Consider the following 22,241-nt stretch of genomic DNA (forward strand, 5'->3'; position numbering starts at 1 on the left):
TGTGTAAGGCATCCCAAAATGGTATCTACTTTATTTTAAATCTGAGGAAGTGTTATGAATTGTATTTTTTCTATTGCATATTGCCCTTTTTAAAGAAGGCTTACTTAAAACTGACTTAATTTTTACTCAAACCTTGAGTGTTGTTTGTATACTTGTAATTGTGAATCTGTTGCCTCTGTACAGCTCACATTTACCCCTCTTGAGATAAGTCTGACTGCTAAGACACTCTACTAACTTGTGTAGTACAGACCTATACCAATAGGTGAGTTACGCATTACCAAGAGGGCAAGGCATGTGTAGGTTCCCACAGGGTTACTGCCCCCCAACCTTGTCTAACACTAACTTTCTGTATAGCCTGTTTAGAATATGTTTGCCATAGGTTTTACCTACCTACAATGAATCATTCATGAAGTGTAACTTTGGGTTTTGGTTTCCCTAATATCTTTTATATAGATGCTAAAACAGCCTTGGGTTTATACCTACCTTTAAGTTGCTGATGGCTCCTTTTAAAATGTACAGAGGTTTTACATGCCTTGAAAAGCTGTGTGCCATCCTACAATACGTATTGCTTACCTCAGTGGCACACAGACTGATTTCAAAAGCAACTGTAAGAGTATATTACAATATTCCGTTTTACCTGCCTAGAATAGCTGTGCCATGCTGAGTGTTTTGTAGGTGTAGCTGACCTTGGACTGCCTTGTGCAATCCTAAATTAGTGTAAAGAGTTCTTGCTTACCTTAGTCTGTGCTACACAGAGCTAAAAAGCAACTTTAAATATTACACCAAAAGCATTAGTCACCTAGTATTACTGTTTTATCATAAATGTAGTTAGAGGTATACTGTTCCATGAAACTGGGTTCCACTATTGAGAAAAGTATCCTGGTTAACAGCGTTGGTTGATTGTGATTTCTTTGCTGAGTGTCACTGCATAACTGACAGGGTCTACTACCCTTTTATTATAGAAAGTAATCTAAAAGTAACATATGGTTTTACTCCCCATGAGTAGGTGTGGCCTATACTAAATGTGTAGGATAAGGTCTGAATTCCCTAGAATTACTGCTAGGTTTTCTGAACAAGTCCTATGCTTTGCTCTGTGTAGTATAAAGCACAGTGTTTTTAGAATTGTTCTTATATATATTGTGATGGTACTTATTTACCCAAAATTCATCTTGGCCTACTTGTATTTAAATAAACCCTTTTTCTCTAGCAATGGGTCTGGCATGGATTCACATGCTCATGAATATTCCCTGTCATACAGCCAGGAATCCTATGTAAAAGAAAAAACAGGTTCACTTTCACTTAGAAACGGTCTTTCTCCTATAAACCAATCACTGAGCTCTGGGTCATACTGCCCCCAGCCAATGACTGCCTTCTCCCTAAACCCCTCCTCTGACCCCCATCTTCATATTTTTACCGCCCATTCAAGTGTTGGAAGTACTTGGGTTTTGCTCCAAGCTTTTCTACGTTTTCATGCTTTTTCGTTAAAAAGTTCCTATTTTTGTCAAATAGAGCCGGTCTGCTCTTTCGTTCCTTTGACCGGCAAGCAGGTATCAGTTTGTCAGCGTCTCAACGCCTCTCAAGGGCAAGAATCATTGAGTTTCATCGAAGATTCCAGATGGCCATCGGGACTACACCGCACGCTGGGCCATGTCGGAGGAGAAGGAAGGAGGCTCCCTCTTCAAGCTCTGCTACAGCTGATGATTGAGGAACGTGTTTGTGGAGGACAAACGCTCACAGTGCCTGTCTCATCCGGACCACCGGGAAGCAGATTGTGAATCTGCTTTGGTTTCTCCACGCGCACCGTTAAGGATCGTCACAGTAGGTTGGCGGCATGGCTCAATGCCAACTCCGTCAGCTATACAGAGCGATTTGTCCTCTTTTTAGGGGCCGTGTGGTTGAGGACTCCAAAATTTGAATATGCAAAAGGGAAGTCCCACAAAGCGGCTTCCTACCTTTAAACTAGAAGGTTGGCATTAGTATCCACCTGGCACATGCACACAACCTATTCAACATAATTTAGGTGAGAACACATGGTTTTCAAAAATAACATTCATATTTTAATGTTCATACATTTATAAAACACAATTATAGTAAAAAAAGTTAAAAAAAAAAAAAAATTGACCTTGATGGTTCACAAATCTAAATCATTTCTCAAACACCATTTCATTATTGGTGTATATGCATCAAGACACAAATTGCAATATTATCAAATGGATCGAATATGCCAACAGTTATCCTTGTGACAACAAAAGAAACAGGTAATTAGATTACACTTTCATGCAGCTATTGCAGAAAATCTGCATCGCCTAAAAGAAACAAGAAAAAATGACAGAGGGTGGGAGACAAAGGTCTTAAAACAATCCGCTAGCTCATCCTTCACATGAGATGCGATACAATCCTTCTGACATAACCTACCCGCACTCACCTGTACTGGGCTTTGACCCAATACCATCGAAGCAAAGTCTAGAAAAACCCAAACAACCCAACTCATCATTACCGTTATTTCCACTGGAAGAGACCCTAGTGGATTTAAACCTTCAAGAACTACAGAATTTCCCGGTCTTGACAGAATCCTGAACTTGCTTGATAAGGGGCACGAATACACACATGGGGCTATTGGTGATCTGAGACTTGCAACGTCAGAGATCAACTCGAGACTGAGTAAAATAGAGGGTTTTTTGATGGCACAGGAAAAATGCCACACATTCTGGGCTGAGCAACATTTGAGTGATGAACGTAACCATGTCCAAATGCTGGCAGAAACAGCAACTGCAATAAATGCTGAAAAGATACATAAGGTAAACTCTAAAGCTTCTCAAACTGATAACGTAGAAAAAGTTGACCTTATGGAAATAAACACAATGAACGGCACTAAGGCCGAGAACTCAAATCGGATTCCACCATATGCGCAGATTGCTAAACTCCAACACGAAAGAATATTGGCCCTAGAAAAGATAATTTTCGTGGCAAACGTAATATCGGAAGAGAGGATGGTTGAGGTCTTCACCACAGACGAAGAGTCAAATCTCTTTCCATCAAAACTTACTCCTGATAGCCCATCTGCGCTTACAGATCTGATTGATCTAAATACAGATTTTCCCCAGAAGGGACATGCTTGTATTGACATCTTAGCTGAGGCAGGCAATGGAAATCAGAGTACCTTCATGTCTCGTAAAGCTAAAAAATGACATGCAAAAGCTTTGAAAAGGCAAAAAAAATGCTGTTTCGCAAAATTCTTCGACTCAATTAGTGTCTAACACAACACAAAGCAAAAAGGAAAAAAAATAAAAAGTCAATGTTGATGGTGAAACAGACAGAAAAAAAGCAACAACAAAAAAAATAACACATTAAAGGATGAAATTAACCTTGACATAACGCAACTTAACATTGAAAGTCAAGCTGTACTGGGAATAACTGAGGATACGCCAATAAATATTGTTCCATCAAGCGTAGAGAAGAATACAAAAAAAATTCTTGAAGATGGGGCTATGAAACAAAATGCGGAAACTGTAAAAGAGGATAATGTGTTATCGACCCCCCATTCTCATACAAACGCAGTTACAGCGCTTTTTTGAAAAAAATGGATAAAAAAATAACTTCTTTAGCCCAAAATCCACAAAATGTGGCGGACCCGCTCGCTAATCCATGTGTCCCGAACACATCCATGAATAGAAGTATTCCCAAACAAGCAAGCCAGGATGAGAACGATTTTGCATGTATTCAGGAGGCTGAGATTGTTAACTCGCAGGCTATGCAGGGGGTCTCAGAGGAACAGCAAAAATGGCAGTCTATGGCACCCACTTCGTCTTTGGATGGAGAGGGAGCTGATAGATGGACATATTACAATGCTTTGGGACCTGAAATGAAATTGGTAATGGGTTGGACTTTGGATCCAACGAAAGTAGACAAACCCAATCTAAATCGAGCATCGCTGATGAGTGTTCCATCAAATACCAGCATTGCGCAATTTAGTCTCTAACGACATTGACTGGATTCGCTTACCGTATGTGTCCAATGGTCGGATGCTATGTAAATATCAAAACACTATTATTGCTACTTTAATATGGCAACACGTAAAAGATTTTCAATTGCTCGGTTATGAATTATCTATGTAGAACTTGTTGGAAAATGCTACTCATTTTGTGGAATATCAGCCCTCAGTACCACAAAATAATAATGTCAGAAGATCGTGCTACTCAATTTGCATCTTTGCAAGAAAAAATCAGAATACAATCTGAAACAGTTGCGCAAATTGCCACAAGCCTGGCATGGCTTGAACCACTCATGAAAACACTAATTGGTGATACTCCAGCTAAAGAAAAACAATAAAATAATGTAGTGGTTATAAACTCTTGGAACTGCAGTGGATTTAACAACCTTGAGCAATGGTTTCAAAATACTTCACTTGCCCAATTACCAGCAATAATTATATTACAGGAAACCATGGCAACCCAAGATATTTATATAGAAGGCTATGTGGCCTTTTGTGCTTATGCGATAAGAAGTACACAAGGGCGTCCATCTGGTGGTCTTGCCATTTTTTGTGAGATTTTTATTTTGTTAAGGTGTGTCAAGTTTATTCTGCCTCAGATATATTAGTTGTAGAAGTGATAACAAAAGCTTGATTGCATTCTCACATGATATTAATTGCAATGTATTGGAATCCAATGATATCTGTAGAGATGATCATTGAAAAAGTGAACTCTGTATTCCTACATGTTGCAATAGACCCTCCAAATGCACAAATCATTATGGGTGGAGATTTTAATTCGAATCTGAACACAAAACTGGTGGGGACGGACACAGTGACCAACCTATACAAAATATCAGCCTTTGTAAGGTGGCAATTATGGATCACCATCTTTAATGAATGGGATATGCATGTAGTACTTTTCGTGCGAAAAGATCATACATACACTTGGTCTCGTGGGATGAAATTTTCAACGATTGACTATCTGGTGATCTCGGAGCCATTAGTTGCATCTACAACAAGCTGCAATATTATACAATCACACCTAAGTGATCACTGCATATTGGAGTGTCAGTTGTCTTGTACCTTACCGATGTATGAAGCCATGCCGGCATTGTCTTTGATGGAGATGGACCGAAAAGCACTTTCCATCAGGTGGAATACCAACTTATACAGGCAACTAAATTATTTGGTCAATAGATAAATGCAGAAATGATGTCTAGGGCCGCCCTTACTGCCTGGGAAAAGAAGAATGAGTGCATGATACGTGGTCATATTGATAACTTGGCAAAGCAACGTCTAATGGTTAAGCAGAATAACTATAAGACCAGTTATAATGTGGCAATTGCATTGAGGAAAAAACAAAAAAATAATGAAATTCGTAATCTGCTCAAATCATCTGAGACATGTGGTTATGCGATTCAGAAAAAAAAAATTCTTACAAGCTACAAAAATGATAAACAAATGAAGATTGGTAAATTTATCAAAACTAATCAAAAAATGATCCTGAATTTAATCCAAAAAAACTCCAGAGAAATTTGGTTAATACTGAAAGATCCTCTTTTAAAAGGAAAGCCGGCTTTATGCTCTGCAGTAAGCGCCGAAGCCTGGAGTGAATTTTATAAGAACAAGTATGCTTTGCCACAGAAATTCAGTGGATTACAAACCTTGGATATGGTTACTAGGCTTCCAGTGAAATGTCCCTGGGACTTGAGTGACATTCTCATAATAGCGAAATTAAAACCCTCTAAGGCTGCTGGGCCAGATGGCATTCCACTGTGTCATAAAAGATGACCCGTTGCTATGGGCAAAAATCATATTAAGGCGGTTGGAATGTGTATTCCATTCTAATTAAGTGCCCCAGTCGTGGGTAACCGCGATTGTAATACCATTACACAAAAAGGGTCCTCTGAACGACCACACCAACTTTAGACCCATAGCGTTAATTGATGTCTCAGCAAAGATTTTTGCTGGTTTAATATTAAAAGATCGAAATGCCTTCATCACAAAACACAATCATCTCACGGTATCAAACTGGCTTCCGTAAAGGAATGGGCACACAATTGAATGCAACCCTGTTGGCAAATCTATTAAAATCCACTAGGACGAAAGGACATGGACCTACATACATAGCTCTAGTGGACATATCTGGGGCATTTGATTCTGTAATCAGACAGTTACTATGGCAAAGGATGCAAGATCTTCTAATTCCACCGTATCTTATAGCAATGATTATAATGCTACATACCAACACAAATTATAGGATTAAGATCGACAAGGTAGGCTCTTTAACACCTCCTATTTCCACCTATGAGTAAAGCAAGGCTGTAATCTTGCAGCCACATTGTTTAACCTGTATTTATCTGAGATCGCTACACTTTAATCACAAAAGATTTACAAGTTGACCAAACTGGGCGATCTCCGACTGGACTGGGTGGCCTTCATGGATGATTTGATATTATTTGATCTTGCGCCTTTTGGGCTCCAAAATAAACTAGAACGCCTAGTAGAATTTTGTGAGAATCGCAATTTGCAGCTAAACCCAAAGAAATCACATATCTTGGTGTTCACAAATAAGAGAGAGGTTAGATATCAATGGATTGCCGATTCCACGTGCTTTGGGTATGATTTATTTGGGGTATAATTTGAATAACTCTGATTCGATCGATAAATGGCAGGTAGAAATCTCTACCATAGTTATGCCTCTGATTGCCCAAATGAAACTAATTACTCAAAAGTTTGCCATTTCTCTTTGATGCCTTTGACTTATACACTCAAAGTAGAAGCAATCATTATATATGGATTAGACCGGTGCTTCTTGGAAATAGGTCACATGCTTAATAAAATCCAAGGTAAAGTATGGAAGAAAGTACTACATTTACCTACATTGCTTCCTAATTCCGTCATCCTACATGAATTGGGACTTACATCCTTGGCCACTAAATATCTATGGCTTAAGCTCTCGTCCCATGCAAAAACGTCCGATCCAGTGCTAAATTCCATTTATGAAGATTTTGGAAACATGTTAAAGAAGGTGTTCCAACATCGGTGGTTGAGGCAGGAAAAAGTTGTGAAGAAAAGCTAGAATTGTTAGCAATAGACAGTGACAATCGTCCTCAAGTCGTCAAGTTGAAGTTAATGCAATATGACTGGGCAGTGAATTCGGAAAAAATTGGGTCATATACCTCATTAAAAGGGTATGCAAAATTTCGTCACAGATAGATACCCTTATTGCCATATATTACAGTGTCCCGGCTATAACATTTGCACCCTTTATGAGGTTTAAATTCAACCTCTTTCCAACACTAGAGCGCATCAAGAAATGGCCTAATAGTTTACCTTTAGCAGGAGATGGATGTAGATTCTGTAAAAATCTACAAAAAGAAACATTAAAACATCTTGTTATAGTGTGTTTTTTTCGCAAAAGAACGGCAAAGTAACTTGACGAAATACCTAAATGAAACAACTGTTATAAATGTGAATTGTTCTGGATACAATGTATGTGGGGGTTTAGAATTCCTTTGATCATTGATTTGGTCCATTTATTAGATGTCATTGAAACAAACCTAAGTTGTAAGAAAGTCTGCCTAGTGGGATCGGCGGATGAGATAATGTATTAAGCAAAAGAATGAAAGTATAAGAATTACTCCTTACCCAGATTGAGGAATTGAGTGTAATTCATTCATAGCATTCCATATCATATCGGAATAGGTGCTAATGTGCTGTGATGTGGCAAATCATGCTTCTGATAGTACTATGATTGCAAGGAGTGATGTGTAAATTATTACTGCTCTGGTAGTTTTCCTTTGCATGTATTAGTTTTTTATTTTAGTTGGTATGTTTTTAAAAGTAATTAATGTCACTGTATAAACATTTTTAAAGACTGTTGTAAAGATCTTTTGTATCGAAAAACAATAAAAAATTAAAGTGTCCGACCTGCCCCTGAAAGGCCAGGTGGTCTAGGTGAAGTCATCCTTGACGATCGAGCTGGTGGCGGCCGCCATCTTGAAGGCAAAAAGGGCTGCCCGGTCCAGGAAACCCAGACGGTGCTCAGAGTGGCCCTCCTAAGGTGGGAGGTCTCGGCCATGCTGGGGAGTAAACACCGGAGAAGAGGATGCCATCCCTAAGCCAGAGACTGACCCCCCGAAGGACGCTAAAAAGGGAGATTTGGGGAGGGGGGGCAGAGGACTGAACCATGCTCCAGGGCACGTATATTTCTTCCTCGGACGAGGAGGACCTGGTCTGTTCACACAGGCCCGGAGGACATGAGGAACGACTACTGGAACGCTGAGGACTACAGCGGAAAGGCAGGGGGTGGGGAGCGGGGGGGAGGGGCGAGAGGAAGACCATTCTAGCAGTTCCTTTCCTGGATGACGTTTGGCATGAGGGCCTGGTGTTGATGAGAAACATGGCCTCGGGCTGAAAAAGAAGTGCCGGAGTCTGCACCCAAGTGCAAACCGTCGCAGCCCTCCCCAGGCTTGGTGGTCTCGGCGACTGCAAGGAAGTCTTCTAATCCCTCATCTTCAACCTCCGTTCCCCTGGACAGCGTGGGTCAGAAAGTGTTCCGGGGCTCCGGAGTCTACTCCAGATACGTCTACGACTGGGGGCTGGTGGCCCATTCTAGCCCTGCAGTGCCTTAACAAATACCACAAGTCCCAAAAATTCAGGATAGTCACGTTGCAGCATGTGCTCGGCCAAGTGGAGGAATGAGACTTCTTGTCGTCGCTTTGTAAGTTCGCTGGTGAAGTTTGCTGTTGCCACTGCGAGGCAGTGCTTCATGCTGACCGTAGTGCGTTTGCTGACAATTGGACTGCAACTTTGCTAACAAGCCGTGCTGTGGCTAAGCCCTAAACTCCCAGGAACCTACTTACCAGCTATGCATGCGCTTTGTAAGTTCGCTGGTGAAGTTTGCTGTTACCGCTGCGAGACGCTCCTTCATGCTGACGGAGTGCATTTGCTGACGATTGGACTGCAACCTTGCTAACAAGTGAGAAACTTTGGAAAGCCTCTCTGATCTTAAGTGACTGGAAGGATTGTGCTTAAGCAACTACAGACTCGGCCATAGACTGTTTCTAATACGTGTTTTTGCCATTCTAAGCCCCACCCTAAACTCCCAGGAACCTACTTACCAGCTATACACGCACTTTGCGTGCCCGCTTTGTAAGTTCACTGGTGAAGTTTGCTGTTACCGCTGTTAGAGCGGTTACAGCGCTACAGTGTGAAAGGGCGCCTTTGCGTGTGTTACTCCCTTATTTGTAGAACATTGTGCGTAATGGAAGGCATAACTTACACGCTTAAATCCGGAATGCCGGCCAACATAGTTGTGACAAGAGCGTCTGTGCACCTTAAGGCCATAACACATAAATCCTCACCAAATAGCGCTCTAAAAAAAAAAAAACTAGGAGGGCAATCGATTCTGACACCTGAAAGACACAACTCCGCCGGGGACATACGAGGGTTTGGAATTCCAAGATGCGAACCGGACATGTTAACTTCTACATGTGTTGAAAACCATCCAGGGCTTTCTGACAACCTGAATTTGGAAAAGCCCAAACCATGTGTAATAGGTGAGGGTGTAAATATTTCTATTTCAGATACTATCATTGTTAATGAGATGTGTAACCCAACAGGGGACTGAAGGGGTTGACTTGGGCCCGCTAATCAATCTAACTATGCAAAATCCAACTCATGTGGGTACAATAGACCCAGAGCGGTTAATACACAAGGTGGGTGGCGGAATGGACAATAATAAGATGTTGGCGCCCTCAAACCTGAAAGATACGAATAAAGATAATTTCAATATCGGTGCCATTGCATTTGAAGATGGTTGGACAGTGATTTAATCACCAATCGCAAACGACAGAACCAAGGGTAATGATGGCAGTCTATATGGCTCACCAAGTTTGTTTGATCACCATACACAGGGTTCTAAAGACCTAACGTCTTTCTTTGCTTACCTGACACTGTGTGCACCTTACAAGAAAGTATCCATGAATTTAAAAAACTTGGATGGTAATGACATTGGTCATAGTATGCATGCATCTCTGGTAGAAATAACACTCGATGCCATAAATACATCGATTATGTATCCCTTTAAACTGTTTGAGTCCTTGGATGCAAAGATAACGCTCCAAGCCGAACAGTTGGTTAATTGCACAAAATCTGGACGAAATCACTAGATGTATAGGTAATCAGATGGGTGATAACGAAGCAACCAAACTCACGCGGGGGGTAAAATGCAGAGATCCACTTCAGGCGGCACTAGATGTAGGAGGGGAAGATGAGGTTGGAAATCCGATTCCTGTTTTGCCTGCGTTTGCCACTATTATATGTTCAGGCACATTTACAGACAAAGCTGACCATATTACTTCTAGTAACAGTTCAATAAAATACACTCCCATTCACGAAGGCTGATGAGGAAAAACCAGATACTAGTAAACGGGATACTGAGACTGTGGTTTACAATATGTTTGATGTACAGACTCGCACAAAAAAGTCTGTACCGATGACTTCCCGTATAACGCAGTCCCTGACTAAACCATTTGTAAAGCGCATCAAATTCCCTCAAAGTGGACCTAAGCTGGGGGCTGTCGATGAGCCAAATACAATAATCTAAGGTGGCACAGACAGCTAGTGAAACGGTGAATGCAGCACAACCTGAGGACCATTTCCTGTTAAATGATTTGGTTTCCCTGCTTGATAGAAAAGGGGCAGATGAACAATCACAAAGAGCGACAACTAATATTACAACCACAGAGATACGACTCACCCCAGTGTCCAGTATAGCTCCTTCTACCTGCACACCGAGTAATACATGGTTAGACATTGTTGACCCCAGTGGCGTTGCATCCAACGATCTCCCTCTAGACATGAGAAATCAGGGTGACAATACAGAGATCAGTAGATGAATATCTAAAATGGAAACGGGAGCAGGATTCCTTTACAAAAACACCTGCAGAGAAGAAAAAGGTGACATTTCATTGTAACACTACGACACATCAAGATAGGATTACACCAACGTATGAGTCGAGATCTGAACCAAACCAACGGTTGGGTGAATAACGGTCGAATGTTGGCTCACTGAAGAAACTAAAACATGCCCTAGATCCAAACTCCTTGTCGCTGGATCTGGATGACACATACTTCCATGTGACCATTCACAAGAAGCATCGGAAGTTATTGCGCTTTGTGGTACATGGAAGGCACTACCAGTTAAAGGCCCTTCCCTTCAGACTGAAGTCTGCACCCATGGTGTTCACGAAGTGCCTGGCGACAGTGGCGGCCCATCTGCATCTAAAAGGGATACTTGTGTACCCACCCGTACCTTGACGACTGGCTCATCCGCACCAAGTCTAGGGAAATAGCCTTCGAACACACAGAAAGGACCGTCCGGTTTCTGAAGGATCTGGGGTTCTCCTTCAACTATCCAAAATCCTGCTTGATACTGTCGCAGAATGCTCTATTCCTGGGGGCCAGGCTCAAGTCTCCTGCCTGGCGGCCCCCCTCTGAAGAGAGGATAGCAACCATGCTGGGCAAGGTTCAACTGTTGTTGGCACTGAAGGCGGTCATGGTGTTGACAAAGTTGCTGCTCTGCATGTCGTTGTGCATTTACATGAACCCACTCTGCAGGTTGTGGATGCGACCCCTTCAGGAATTCCTGGACGCTCGATGGATCCAAGTGTCGGAAGCTTCACAGACAAGATTGTTCTCAACAAGGAGTTCTGTTGAGCGATAAGGTGGCGGACGTGAGCTCCAACATTGCCGGGGGCATGCATTTCCAGAGCCCCTCCATACCAAGAGACGGTCACCATGGATGCTTCCGTGGGGGGCTGTGGAGCCCACACCGGACGTCTCCACGCCAGAGGCCTGTGGCTACCAGAGGAGAGGGATCTCCACATTAATGTCCTGGAGCTGCGGGCAGTGTTCTGGGCCCTCGGGTAGTTCCTTCTGTCCCTCAAGGGCAAGTTGGTGAGGGTCTTCACAGACAATACCACCACAATGCTCTACATCAGCAAGCAAGGGGGTACCAGATCCCCGGGGCTCTCCCGAGAGGTGCCCAAGAGATGTTCCTCATTCCTTTCACCTGGAGGGAGTCTAGAACACAATCGCCGACTCTCAGCAGGGAGCTGCGCTCTTGCCACAAGAGTGAATTCCGACAGGATCAAGTGGACAGCCCCTTCCTCAAATGGGGCAGACCCCATATCGATCTGTTTGCGACGGATTCCAAATGCCAGGAGCATGGGGGATGCATTTTCCTTCCTGTGGGAAGGCCTGTTTCTGTACACGTCCTTGCCCCCTCCCGGCAACGCTGCCTCTCCTGCTGCGAGTCGTCAGTCAACTGAAACAGTGCTGATGCAGGATGATCCCCAGTGTGGCCGAGGCAGATTTGGTACCTGGATCTTCTCAGCATGTTGCGTCACCCCATATCAAGCTGCCGGTGGTCTCGGATCTGCGCAATCCTACTAAATCACGCCCCAGGATCACTAAACCTGCAGGCTTGGCTCCTGCAGCCTTAGAGTTCGGAGGGTACGAGCTGCTGGAGCCAGAACGTCATCGACTCTACAAAGTGGAAGCATTTCGCAACGTGGTGCCAGATGGTAAATGTCAATTCTCAGAGGGTCTCTGCTCCACAGATTCTTCCGTACTTGTTGTCCTTGGCCAAGGCGGGGCTGGCGCACGCCTCTATCAGGGTGCATCTTGTAGCTATCTCCCGCTGCACCAACTCTCCAGGACGGTCTTCTCTTTGGTCTCACCGTCTAGTCAAGGAGTTTCTCAAAGAACTGTTTCGATAGTTCCTGCCGGTGAAGGCCTCTGTCCCAGCGTGGGAACTCAACGTGGTGCTGACGAAGCTCATGGGGGCTCCCTTCGAGCCTCTGCATCAGGCCTCTCAAGTTCCTTTTGTGGAAGACTGCTTTTCCTGTGGTCATCACTGCTGCCGGTGGCTCTCCGGATGCATCACACATGCCTTTTGGTTGGCGTACCGACCGCATCCTGAACGAGAGCCCATTCCACCAGAGTGATCGCTGCGACGACAGCGTTCTTGTCTGGTGTACCCCTGCTGGACATCCACACACACCTTTCACAAGATTCTACTGCATCAACGGGGATTCCATAGAGGAGTCCAGGGTCGGCCAAGCAGTGCTACACAACCTGTTCGCTTGAAGGGGAGCATGTTCAAGAGGTATTTGCTTCTATTGAGCCTTGCCACCTCCCACTGCTGTGTAATGTTCTACTGCTATGTATCCTTTATTCATGAGCATGTGAATCCATGCCAGACCGCACGCTGGAGAAGGAACAAGTTACTTGCCTGTAACTATTCTCCAGCATGGGTCTGGCATGGATTCACATGCAAGCCCGCCCTCCTGCACCTCTGCGGCTCTTCTTGGTCATACTGCAACTTTACATGCTACCAAATCTGAAGGTGGCTGCCAGAGGAGGGGCTTATGGAGAGGGCAGTCATTGGCCGGGGGCAGTCATTGGCCGGGGGCAGTATGACCCAGAGTGCAGTGATTGGATGAAAGGAGAAAGACAGTTTGTATGTGAAAGCGTTTTAAAAAAAAAAAAAAAATTTACCAAGGTTTCCTGGCCTGACGGGGAATATTCATGAGCATGTGAATCCCTGCCAGACCCATGCTGGGGAACAATAGTTACAGCTAAGTAACTTGTTCTTTGGTTGGGACTGTACAAGAAGGCTGAAACTTAATGGGCCAACAGGAGCATTCTTTTATTACGGATTTTGAAGGGAAACTACAAGAACACACTATTGTAGTTTCCACCGTTTCCCAAAGACGACAACTTTGAGTTCAGGTGAGACTTGGAGACACTTTTGGGGACGAAGGCACACACCAACCAGCAGAAGTCAATAAAGAAGGGGGAAACAACTTCAAGGCCAAGTTTGTCTTTCTGCTATTTAGTCATAGAGCCATTTAGATAAGGAGAGATTTGGACAAAAGGCTAGTTGTCTGTCTCAACCTGATGAGCACTATTTTAACTTTGTTTTGTAGAATGGGGACCTTCCACCATAGTGATGGGGCCAGGTGAGGATTTTTCTTTAAGTTTAATAAAACTGAGACTTAAACCTAATAGTCTAGTTTGCTTCCTATCTGACTTAACACACTACCCAGTCTCATTTCCAGTACTTCCTTGGGGAATTCTTTCACTATACCTTTCCCTGAGCGTGTTCCACGGTGCCTTGCTGCACCTTCATCTTTTTACCATTGCTAAGTGCTAGAGTGCTGGCATTTTAGTTGTTGGTTGTGTGAGGCAAGAGGATGTGTTTCCTGTAATCTTGCAATTTTCTGAGGCTAGCAGGAGAGCTCACAAAACTTTAACTATGTCACCAAAAATTATAGAAGCAGCATTTGAGTGTTTCCATAGAGGGGGGGGTCACTTATAATTGACCAATGTCTGTACTCCTGTCTGCATCTGTACTTCAAATATTGCCTTCTGCTTGCCCTGTACTCTGCATCCTTACACAGAGGTCCCTTCTGCTTTCTAATTTTCATTACAATGAATGGGTAGGGCTTTCACCGATTCTTTCATGTGTGGGGACGAAGATTTGATTTAATGGACCTCTAAAATACCCTTGAAGGAGTAGGAGAAAATGCCATCTCTGAATTATGTAGGGTCATTCAAGTACAGGTAAGATTAGTTTGGTGGCCCAATCTGTAGTCATCTGTATACTTAATTGTGCATTTAAAAGTCTGATTGGACATGCAAAGAAGAAAATGTGGTGTCCTCAAAAGCACTGACTGGGAAACTAGCTCTGCTCTTCATTTGTGCTGTAATGCGACTGTCCTCACATAAATATTTATGCAATGTGTTCATGGGCTTTTGTACAGAGGCGCTTAAGTAAAATCCCTTTCTCAGACGGAAGCTGGACTATGCATCTTGAAGTAGGTACTCAGTATTGGCTTGATATGAAGAGGTTCCTAATCAAATTATTGTTTCATGGACAATTTTGTCATGGTTCTGTGGGCCTTTAAGTTGTTGTGGAGGCTTAAGCAATTAACGTGTTGACTGTATTGCTCTTTAGGATGAGGTAATGATACCGTTTGATAGTCAGATTTTTATTTTATTTCCCCCCCCCCCCCCCCCCCCCCCTTCCGTACCTCCCTTGTGTAGGAGAAGGAGAAGGCTCAGCTGGAGGCAGATGCACAACGTCGGTCGGAGCGTAGCCCCCCAGTGGGACAGGACATGGAATCGCAGGATGAGGAGAAACTTCTTCAATGGCCCCAGCTGGAGCTGGACAGGGTTAACAGCTTCCTGACCAGCCGGCTTGAGGAGATCAAGAACACAATCAAGGATTCAATCAGGGCCAGCTTCAGTGTGTATGACCTGAACTTGGATGTGAATGACTTCCCCAAGAAGGCCGCTGTGCTGGAGCAGAAAAACATGTTGTCCCACATTAACGGCTGCTCCGACCTCTCTGAAATAGACCTAGACTTATCACCTCTAACACTTGGATCTTCTCAGAAGCATGTGGCACAAAAAGAGGAAGTGGTGCCAGAGCCTTGTGCAGAGCGCACTGGTGGCACATCCCTGCCAGAGACTGAGAACGGAATGGTTAAGAGACTGAGTGCAGTACCTAACCTTTCCAGGATGATCTGGGTGCAGTCCCAACAGGGTACAGACAGTGTCCAGTCACAGGAAGTCTCTTCTGTGCCAGCAGTGGTTCTAGATCCGCAAGAGCCTGCGCCACCAGTGCTGCGGCCCAAGAAGAACAAGAAGCAAAGCTGCTCATCTAGGAAGAATGAGACCAATAAACTACTTAATGAGGTGGCCCGAGCCGAGAATGCAATGCTTAGCAACAAGCAGTCCTCAAAGATTTTATCAGCCCAGTTGGTACACCTCGGACATGAACATGTAGAAAAAGTGGTAGAGACTAGGACCAGTGGGCGAGTGCAGACTTTGAGCGACTGCTCCAGGTGGGAAATGGAGAAGAGCATAGACTCTAAAACACCACACACTGAGCTTTCCAAGTCCGAGTCTCCCAATGAGAAGTTGTCTCAGAACACATGTGTAGCCCAAGCAGGATCCCCACAGCCCAGGGGCAAGAGTCGGAAGAGCAAGAACCGGGCTGGTAAAGGCCATGGCTCTGTCGGTGAGTGCAGAGGGATCTCCTAATGCTCTTTGGGGTTGAGTTGCTGTTTGCTATTATCAAATCAAGCTTTTTGATGTGATGGGAGCAGTGTGCTGTTATTGGCAGTGTGGGAGACACTTGAGTTTTGAACTAGTAGTTAAGTCATGTCACTAGATTACTGTTCTTTTTGTTTTTTGTGCACGTGGCTTATTTGTTTGCATAAATGTATTATGTAGTGCCTGGGGAAACTGATGCATTATGTCTTTATTCATTTGTATTCTTAATACAAGTGAAGTGCATCCCTTATTTAGTTCTTTGAGAGCAGCATTGGTACACCATTCAAGTTTTCAGCGTATTTGACAAACCTAGAATCCCATCCAGAGTTCTATTCTGTTTGTATTGCATTTACTCCTACGTCCCGTCCCCTTTCCTCCATACGTTTGGGACATTCTGTCCATCGGGACAGGACCGGAACACTTTTGAAGCATAACAAATAACTTTTGTCCTTTTATTTTTACGCTGTGCCACCGCATGTGACTGTAGCTACGTTTTCCTGAGCTACACCTTGCGCATCGCCCTTCAGTCCTTTTCTCCACACAGTCAGACACACTTGCATTGTAGTGAATTTTGTGGGGTTTCTTCCCCACTTGTCCATCTTCCTGCTCCGGTTCCATGGTTTTCTTTCCTCCTTCTATGCCAAAGAGTCTGGGATTTGTGTCCTGTTCTAAGTGCAAACAGCATTTTGCGAGGGCAGAACCCCATGCACTCTGTCTGGAATGCTTGGGGCCGGAACAGGAACATCGGTGGGTCGCTTGTTTCTACTGCGACTCACCCCGTCTGAGCACTCCAGCGTAGGCTCATCAGGTGGGAGGAGGTGTTCCACTGGCTACCACCTCCCCATTTAAAGCAGTTCATTGATGAAAAAAGGAAGCATCCCGGAAGTTTTTTTTAGGGCACCCCGGCCAGGGAACTCATTCCTGGGGTTTTATGGTTCCGGGAGGGTTCCAAGTGACTATGGTACCAGGGTTCTCCCTGAGGTGTCCCAAAAAATATTTAACCTGGATTCCAGAATTTTCTGAGTCCCCCTGTCAAGAGGCTGTCGAGATTAAATGCTCCTCTGAGGTTCCTCCTCTGGGGGCTAAGACTAAGCCCAACGTTTCTGGGGCTGTTTCGACTGGGTTTATTCCTGAGGTTTCCAAGTCTGGGACTAAACGTACCAAGCCTAGTCTCGAGGTTTCCTGTACAGTGACTAAAGATACCGTTGTTAATCCTGAGGATCCCCATACAGGGGCTATAATTCAAACCAGCAAGGTCGATGAGCCTCATTTAGGGGCTCTTGCTACAGCGTGTGACCCTAGGTTTTCCCACAAACAATCTTGTGGTTGTACTGACCCTGCTGAGGGGGCAAAGGAGGACAAAGATATGACAAGACACTTATAACACGCCTATAACCAAGTGTTTCAAGGCGCGACAATGCAAGGGAGGGGAACAGAGGGAAGACGGACGATGATCTTACTAGGCCAGGTGACATTGAGATCGTGCAGGGGGAGGGGAAACGTGTGAGGGGGAAGGAGGAGGGGAAGTGCAGTACTTAGGCTAAAGAGTAAATAAAAACAATAAGAAAAATAAAGTGCAGCCAGCTGGTGGCAGGTGCAAGGGTAAATGCAGACATCAAGTGTCAAGTGCTGGTAGGGGGCTGTAGGGATACAGAAAACAGCCCCAGAGTGCAAGGGTTGCCAGGGAGGCGGTGCAGGTGTGCAACTGGTGGGGAGGGGACCTGGGCAGGGTGACCAGTGCAGTTTCTGATACAGCCAGGAATTCTGCAGGGGAGAGGGGGCGAGAAAGCAGAAGCAAAGAGGAAGGCTTGAGCTGCTTCCGAAACATTAGAACAGTCGATGGTTCTCCTCAATTTACAGAGCGGCTGGGAGACTGTCAGCGGGAGCCCCCAGCCAAAGAAAGATATCTACCACCAACTGGTCGTTTGGAGAAACGATTGAACCCTGAGGGAGTTGGAGGCGGATGAGTGAAGAGCTCGAAGGAAGAAAGTTGAAGGTATTGAGGCACCAGGCCCCAGAAGGCATTGTGGACAATGCAGAGGGTTTTGAACTTAATCCTCACAGCCACTTGGAGCCAGTGAATAGATTTCAGTCCTGGAGAAATACGATCCCTGGGCTTGAGGCCAAGGACACGTCTCGCAGTCCTGTTCTGGATGGGTTGCAGAGGGCGGAGAGTAGAGGCAGGCAGATTTAGAAAGAGGATGTTGCTCTAGTCCAGCCTAGAGAGAACCAGAGTTCTGGAGACAGTGAGCTTCTGGGGGAAGGAGAGGATAGGAAGAATACCTCTGCGGAGGTGCAGCTGTTAGTGACTTCTTGGAGATGTTCAGAGATGTGAGGAGAGTGTGGGGTTGAAGATGACCCTGCGGTTTTTAGCTTCACAGGTGGTAGCAGGAAGAGGGCCAAGAGAGGCCGGCCAGAGAGTGACCGGAAAGGAGGGAGCGGGTGTGCCGATGAGGAGAATCTGTCTTACTGGCCTTAAGGCAGAGATTATTGTTGGCACACCACTCCTGGATAGCAGACAATCCGAGATGAGAGAACAGGTGACTGTCATCTGCATTTGAAAAAGAGGGTGGTGTCCCACCACATACAATTGGATTTTTACAAACATTTACTGTAAATACTTATTTTGTCATGCCTTTTATTTTTACAGGAACTACTCTGTACCAACAGTTCATAAATTGAGAGAGAGGAGCAAAAAACACTAATCTCAATTATCTTTGAATTATTTAGCTTGTGAAATGATGCAGTATTCATTCGAAGAATATATTTTTTTGAGGCTTTTTTCTCAATATATTTTTCTTATCTTTTTTTATATACAAAACCTCTTCAGTGCAGAAGTGTGCAAAACTAGTGAAAAGAACAAACGTATAAAAATGCATATAGAAAAGTGTAACCAATTTCAGTACACATGCTTATACCCAAAGCCGCATATACATTACATTCAATGTGACAATCATTACAATGGCAAGAAAATATTTTTAAAGCTTGCATTGATGTCTTTTTCTCTTTATGCCACTAAATGGTCAGGAAAGCCAGGCAACGGGGCGACCTGGTCAACGTCTCGATGTAAGTCAATTAAAGTTCCTTTTAACAGGGGACTGCTCAAACACCCAAGGTGTTCCGTCCTGTGACGTTTTGGCAAGTTGGTCTGTAAGCCTTTATCTTGAGCCAAGACCGGGTCTCCCTAGAGGAGGGAACATACCAAATGGACTCAATTAGTGTGCGGCTCTTCTAAAATGCTGCTAATTGTACATAAAAACATGTGAATATATACAAGTATAAAAATAGGAGATGCCTATTAAGCAGAGGCTGCCCAGCTGTGAACGGACCTGATCTAGTTCACTCTTAAACACGTCTTCTTGGAAAAGGGAAGCAGAGTGTCTTGTGTACTACGGTGCACCAGGCAGGGCTTCCTGGCCTAAGGTGCTGTGGATTAGGCGAAAAACAAACCGATAGAAGTCAAATGACTCTGAAAGGTATGTTGCCGTAAGCATAGGTATTGCTAAACTTGGTAAAAATATATATCATGGGTAGACACCTGCACCCACTGTAGTGTATTAATGTAGGCATTGTTCAACAAGGGAAAACAACTAAATGGCATTGTATTGCTTACTGGAGGTTACAGAATCACATAGAAGGGAGGGAAGGTACCTTGCATAGCTGGAGAGTTTCAAAGCCAGACAGGTCAGTGGAGCTGTGTTCACAGTTAAGTCAGCCTATTGTGGGCCCTTGTCGCTTTAAAAAAAATGTATTTGTAAATAACTGTTCAGGGAAACACTGTGCAGCTAGTTCGAGCAGATTGAAATCCCCCAGCAACGGATTGGGTGTTGGGGACTTAGCACCTACCTTGAAAGGTAGACAGGGCGTATGCGCTGCATGAATGCAGCGTGTTCTGCAGGTATGACGAAAAATGGATTTTTCTGTGGCATAGAAAGCACAGGCAGAATGGTGTGCTGTATAGTAGAACCGTGTTGCACATGCATGAGGCAACCGTGTCTCTTAATGGAGCGCGTGCGTACAATTCTCTGGACGGTTGCCAGTGGCAACTCGCGTGTCTGAAAATGATGCGTATGTTCGAAGGTAAAAATTTAACTCCGCAATGGGAGATGGCACCTAAAAGCTGGTTCGAATGGGGGGACAGGGGAGCCGAACCACGACTAGTCATACAGACAAAAGGAGAATGACTAAGCAGTAGCTCTACGTCTTTTGCGCTTAACTTGTGCTGGCATTGCCTGTGCTCGTGAAGCCAGGAGGCATTGGATAGTAGTACTTGAGGAGTTGAGCCCTGTATATGAGGACAATCCAAAAGAGGCCCCTGAAGTGAATGGCATGTACTGCCCAAAGATTGATAAGACAAGTGCTGCGTAACTGTAAGGCTGACAACGGCCACTATATGTCCTATTGGGGCACAGAGGTAAGGGTCATGGTAGTCGGAGGACTATTATAATTGGCGATCTATAAGCCCCTTCGTGGAATGGATAAGGCCAGTTGAAGTCGGCTATCGTCCTTATGTGTGCATGTCTAATCCATACATTAAAGTGATATGCTGATAACCTTAATCATCATGTTTTGCCAAAATGAAGAAGGCCGTTTTGAGCAAATGTGGAACATGGCAACATAAGTATATAATATACAATGTCAAACTATACAAACTAGGAAGAAGGAATTGCACAGAACTAGCGAACAATTAAAATAACATGCCAATGATTTACAAATTGAACTACAGACAATAGGGTATCCTAAAAAACTAGTCAAAAACACGAAAAAAATAGCACACTATACTCCGCGAGAATCCCTTCTTACACCCAAAACACAGAACATAGCAGAAAAACAACTATTGACCTGTGTGACTACATTTGGACCTACTATCACTAAACTGAAGGCCCTCATTAAAGAATTCTGGCCTCTTGGCCTACCGGAAGCGCCGATGCCAAGAAAGGAGTTGAAACGAGGAAAGAACTTTTTTTTTTACAACTTTATTTATATTTGCTCACAGGTTATGCACATACATTTGCAACTTTCGGTTATACAGACATACTACATATACAGTTCAATTGCCTTCTGTATTCAGGTTTTCTGGTTCGCTTAGATCAGCCAAGTATTGCTTGTATCGTGACCATTAGGGATGTAACGGTATGCCGTTAAAGATACCGTGAACCATTCGATTGAATAATAACCGTCACATTGTTTATACCGGTATACCGTTTATACCGTTAAGTGTGCTTTTCAATCTGATTTGGAAAGGCTGCAGTAAGCAAGTGCTGCATAGTCTTGGTCTTGCACTGGTGGATGTGCCATCTGCCAAGTAGTTTCAGTTGGAGCAGTTTTTAATGCCATTCCATAAACCACACGTGCCTGACACAAAATCAATATGTTAGCAATAGGAATAATAAATACAGTGCCAAGAAGGGAAAGGGTTTACTTTGGGTTGGCGGCTTTGGGGTTTATGTATTTATAATGGATAATGTTTGGTAAACATGACAATGGGGTATTTGCCTGGTTCTATCATTGAATTTACATATGTCACACTGCGAAATTCACTCATCTCTGTGGGTATTCCCTGCTGCCATACCAAAGGGTAACATGTCTGTGATTACATGAACACCTTTTGGCCTGCAAGTAAACTAAAGGCTGTAACGTAAAGAGTGTGTGTATGCGCAAAAGCTTATACGACCATCAGCCTCCATTGATCTGTGGAGTGCAGGTTATAAAGATGGGAACATGTTCATCTTCACCAGTAGCCAGTGGGGGAGCTAAAACCCAAAATGACCACTTAAGAAAAGCTATTCAGTTTGCTTTGCCAGTCGCAGCAGGGCTCCCCCCCCCTCCTCCTCTCCACACGTGTGTTTGTGTTTGGTGGAAGCAAGGGGTGGCATTTCAGTGGAAAGTATGTTGAAAAGCCCAGTTCTGACCCTGGGTGCCTGGTTTTGTTTGTGATGATAAATCTGACAATTTATGACCTTTTAGAAAATATTTGTTAAGATTGGTTAACTCCATCTGGTATGCCGCGATAACCATGATATACCATCATTTGGCAAGAAGGTTATCGTACCGTCATAAAACTAATACCGTGACACCCCTAGTGACCATATGTTTCTGGGTCTACTGTGTGGCGTGACCGAATCAATATATA

The 22,241-nt window shown here is 44.0% G+C and overlaps 1 protein-coding gene across 1 annotated transcript in view; it reads left to right on the forward strand.

Moving 5' to 3' along the window:
- Window positions 1-22,241, forward strand: part of FAM193B (family with sequence similarity 193 member B) — a 734,659-nt gene that overhangs the window by 431,381 nt on the left and 281,037 nt on the right. Inside the window, exon 8 of the mRNA XM_069651510.1 lies at window positions 15,095-16,073. Within this exon, the coding sequence (XP_069507611.1) occupies window positions 15,095-16,073 (979 nt within the window). The remainder of the gene's footprint in view (window positions 1-15,094; window positions 16,074-22,241) is intronic.

Source organism: Ambystoma mexicanum, chromosome 3p (assembly GCF_040938575.1).
Source record: "Ambystoma mexicanum isolate Mex_15411 chromosome 3p, UKY_AmexF1_1, whole genome shotgun sequence".
Taxonomy (NCBI): Eukaryota; Metazoa; Chordata; class Amphibia; order Caudata; family Ambystomatidae; genus Ambystoma; species Ambystoma mexicanum.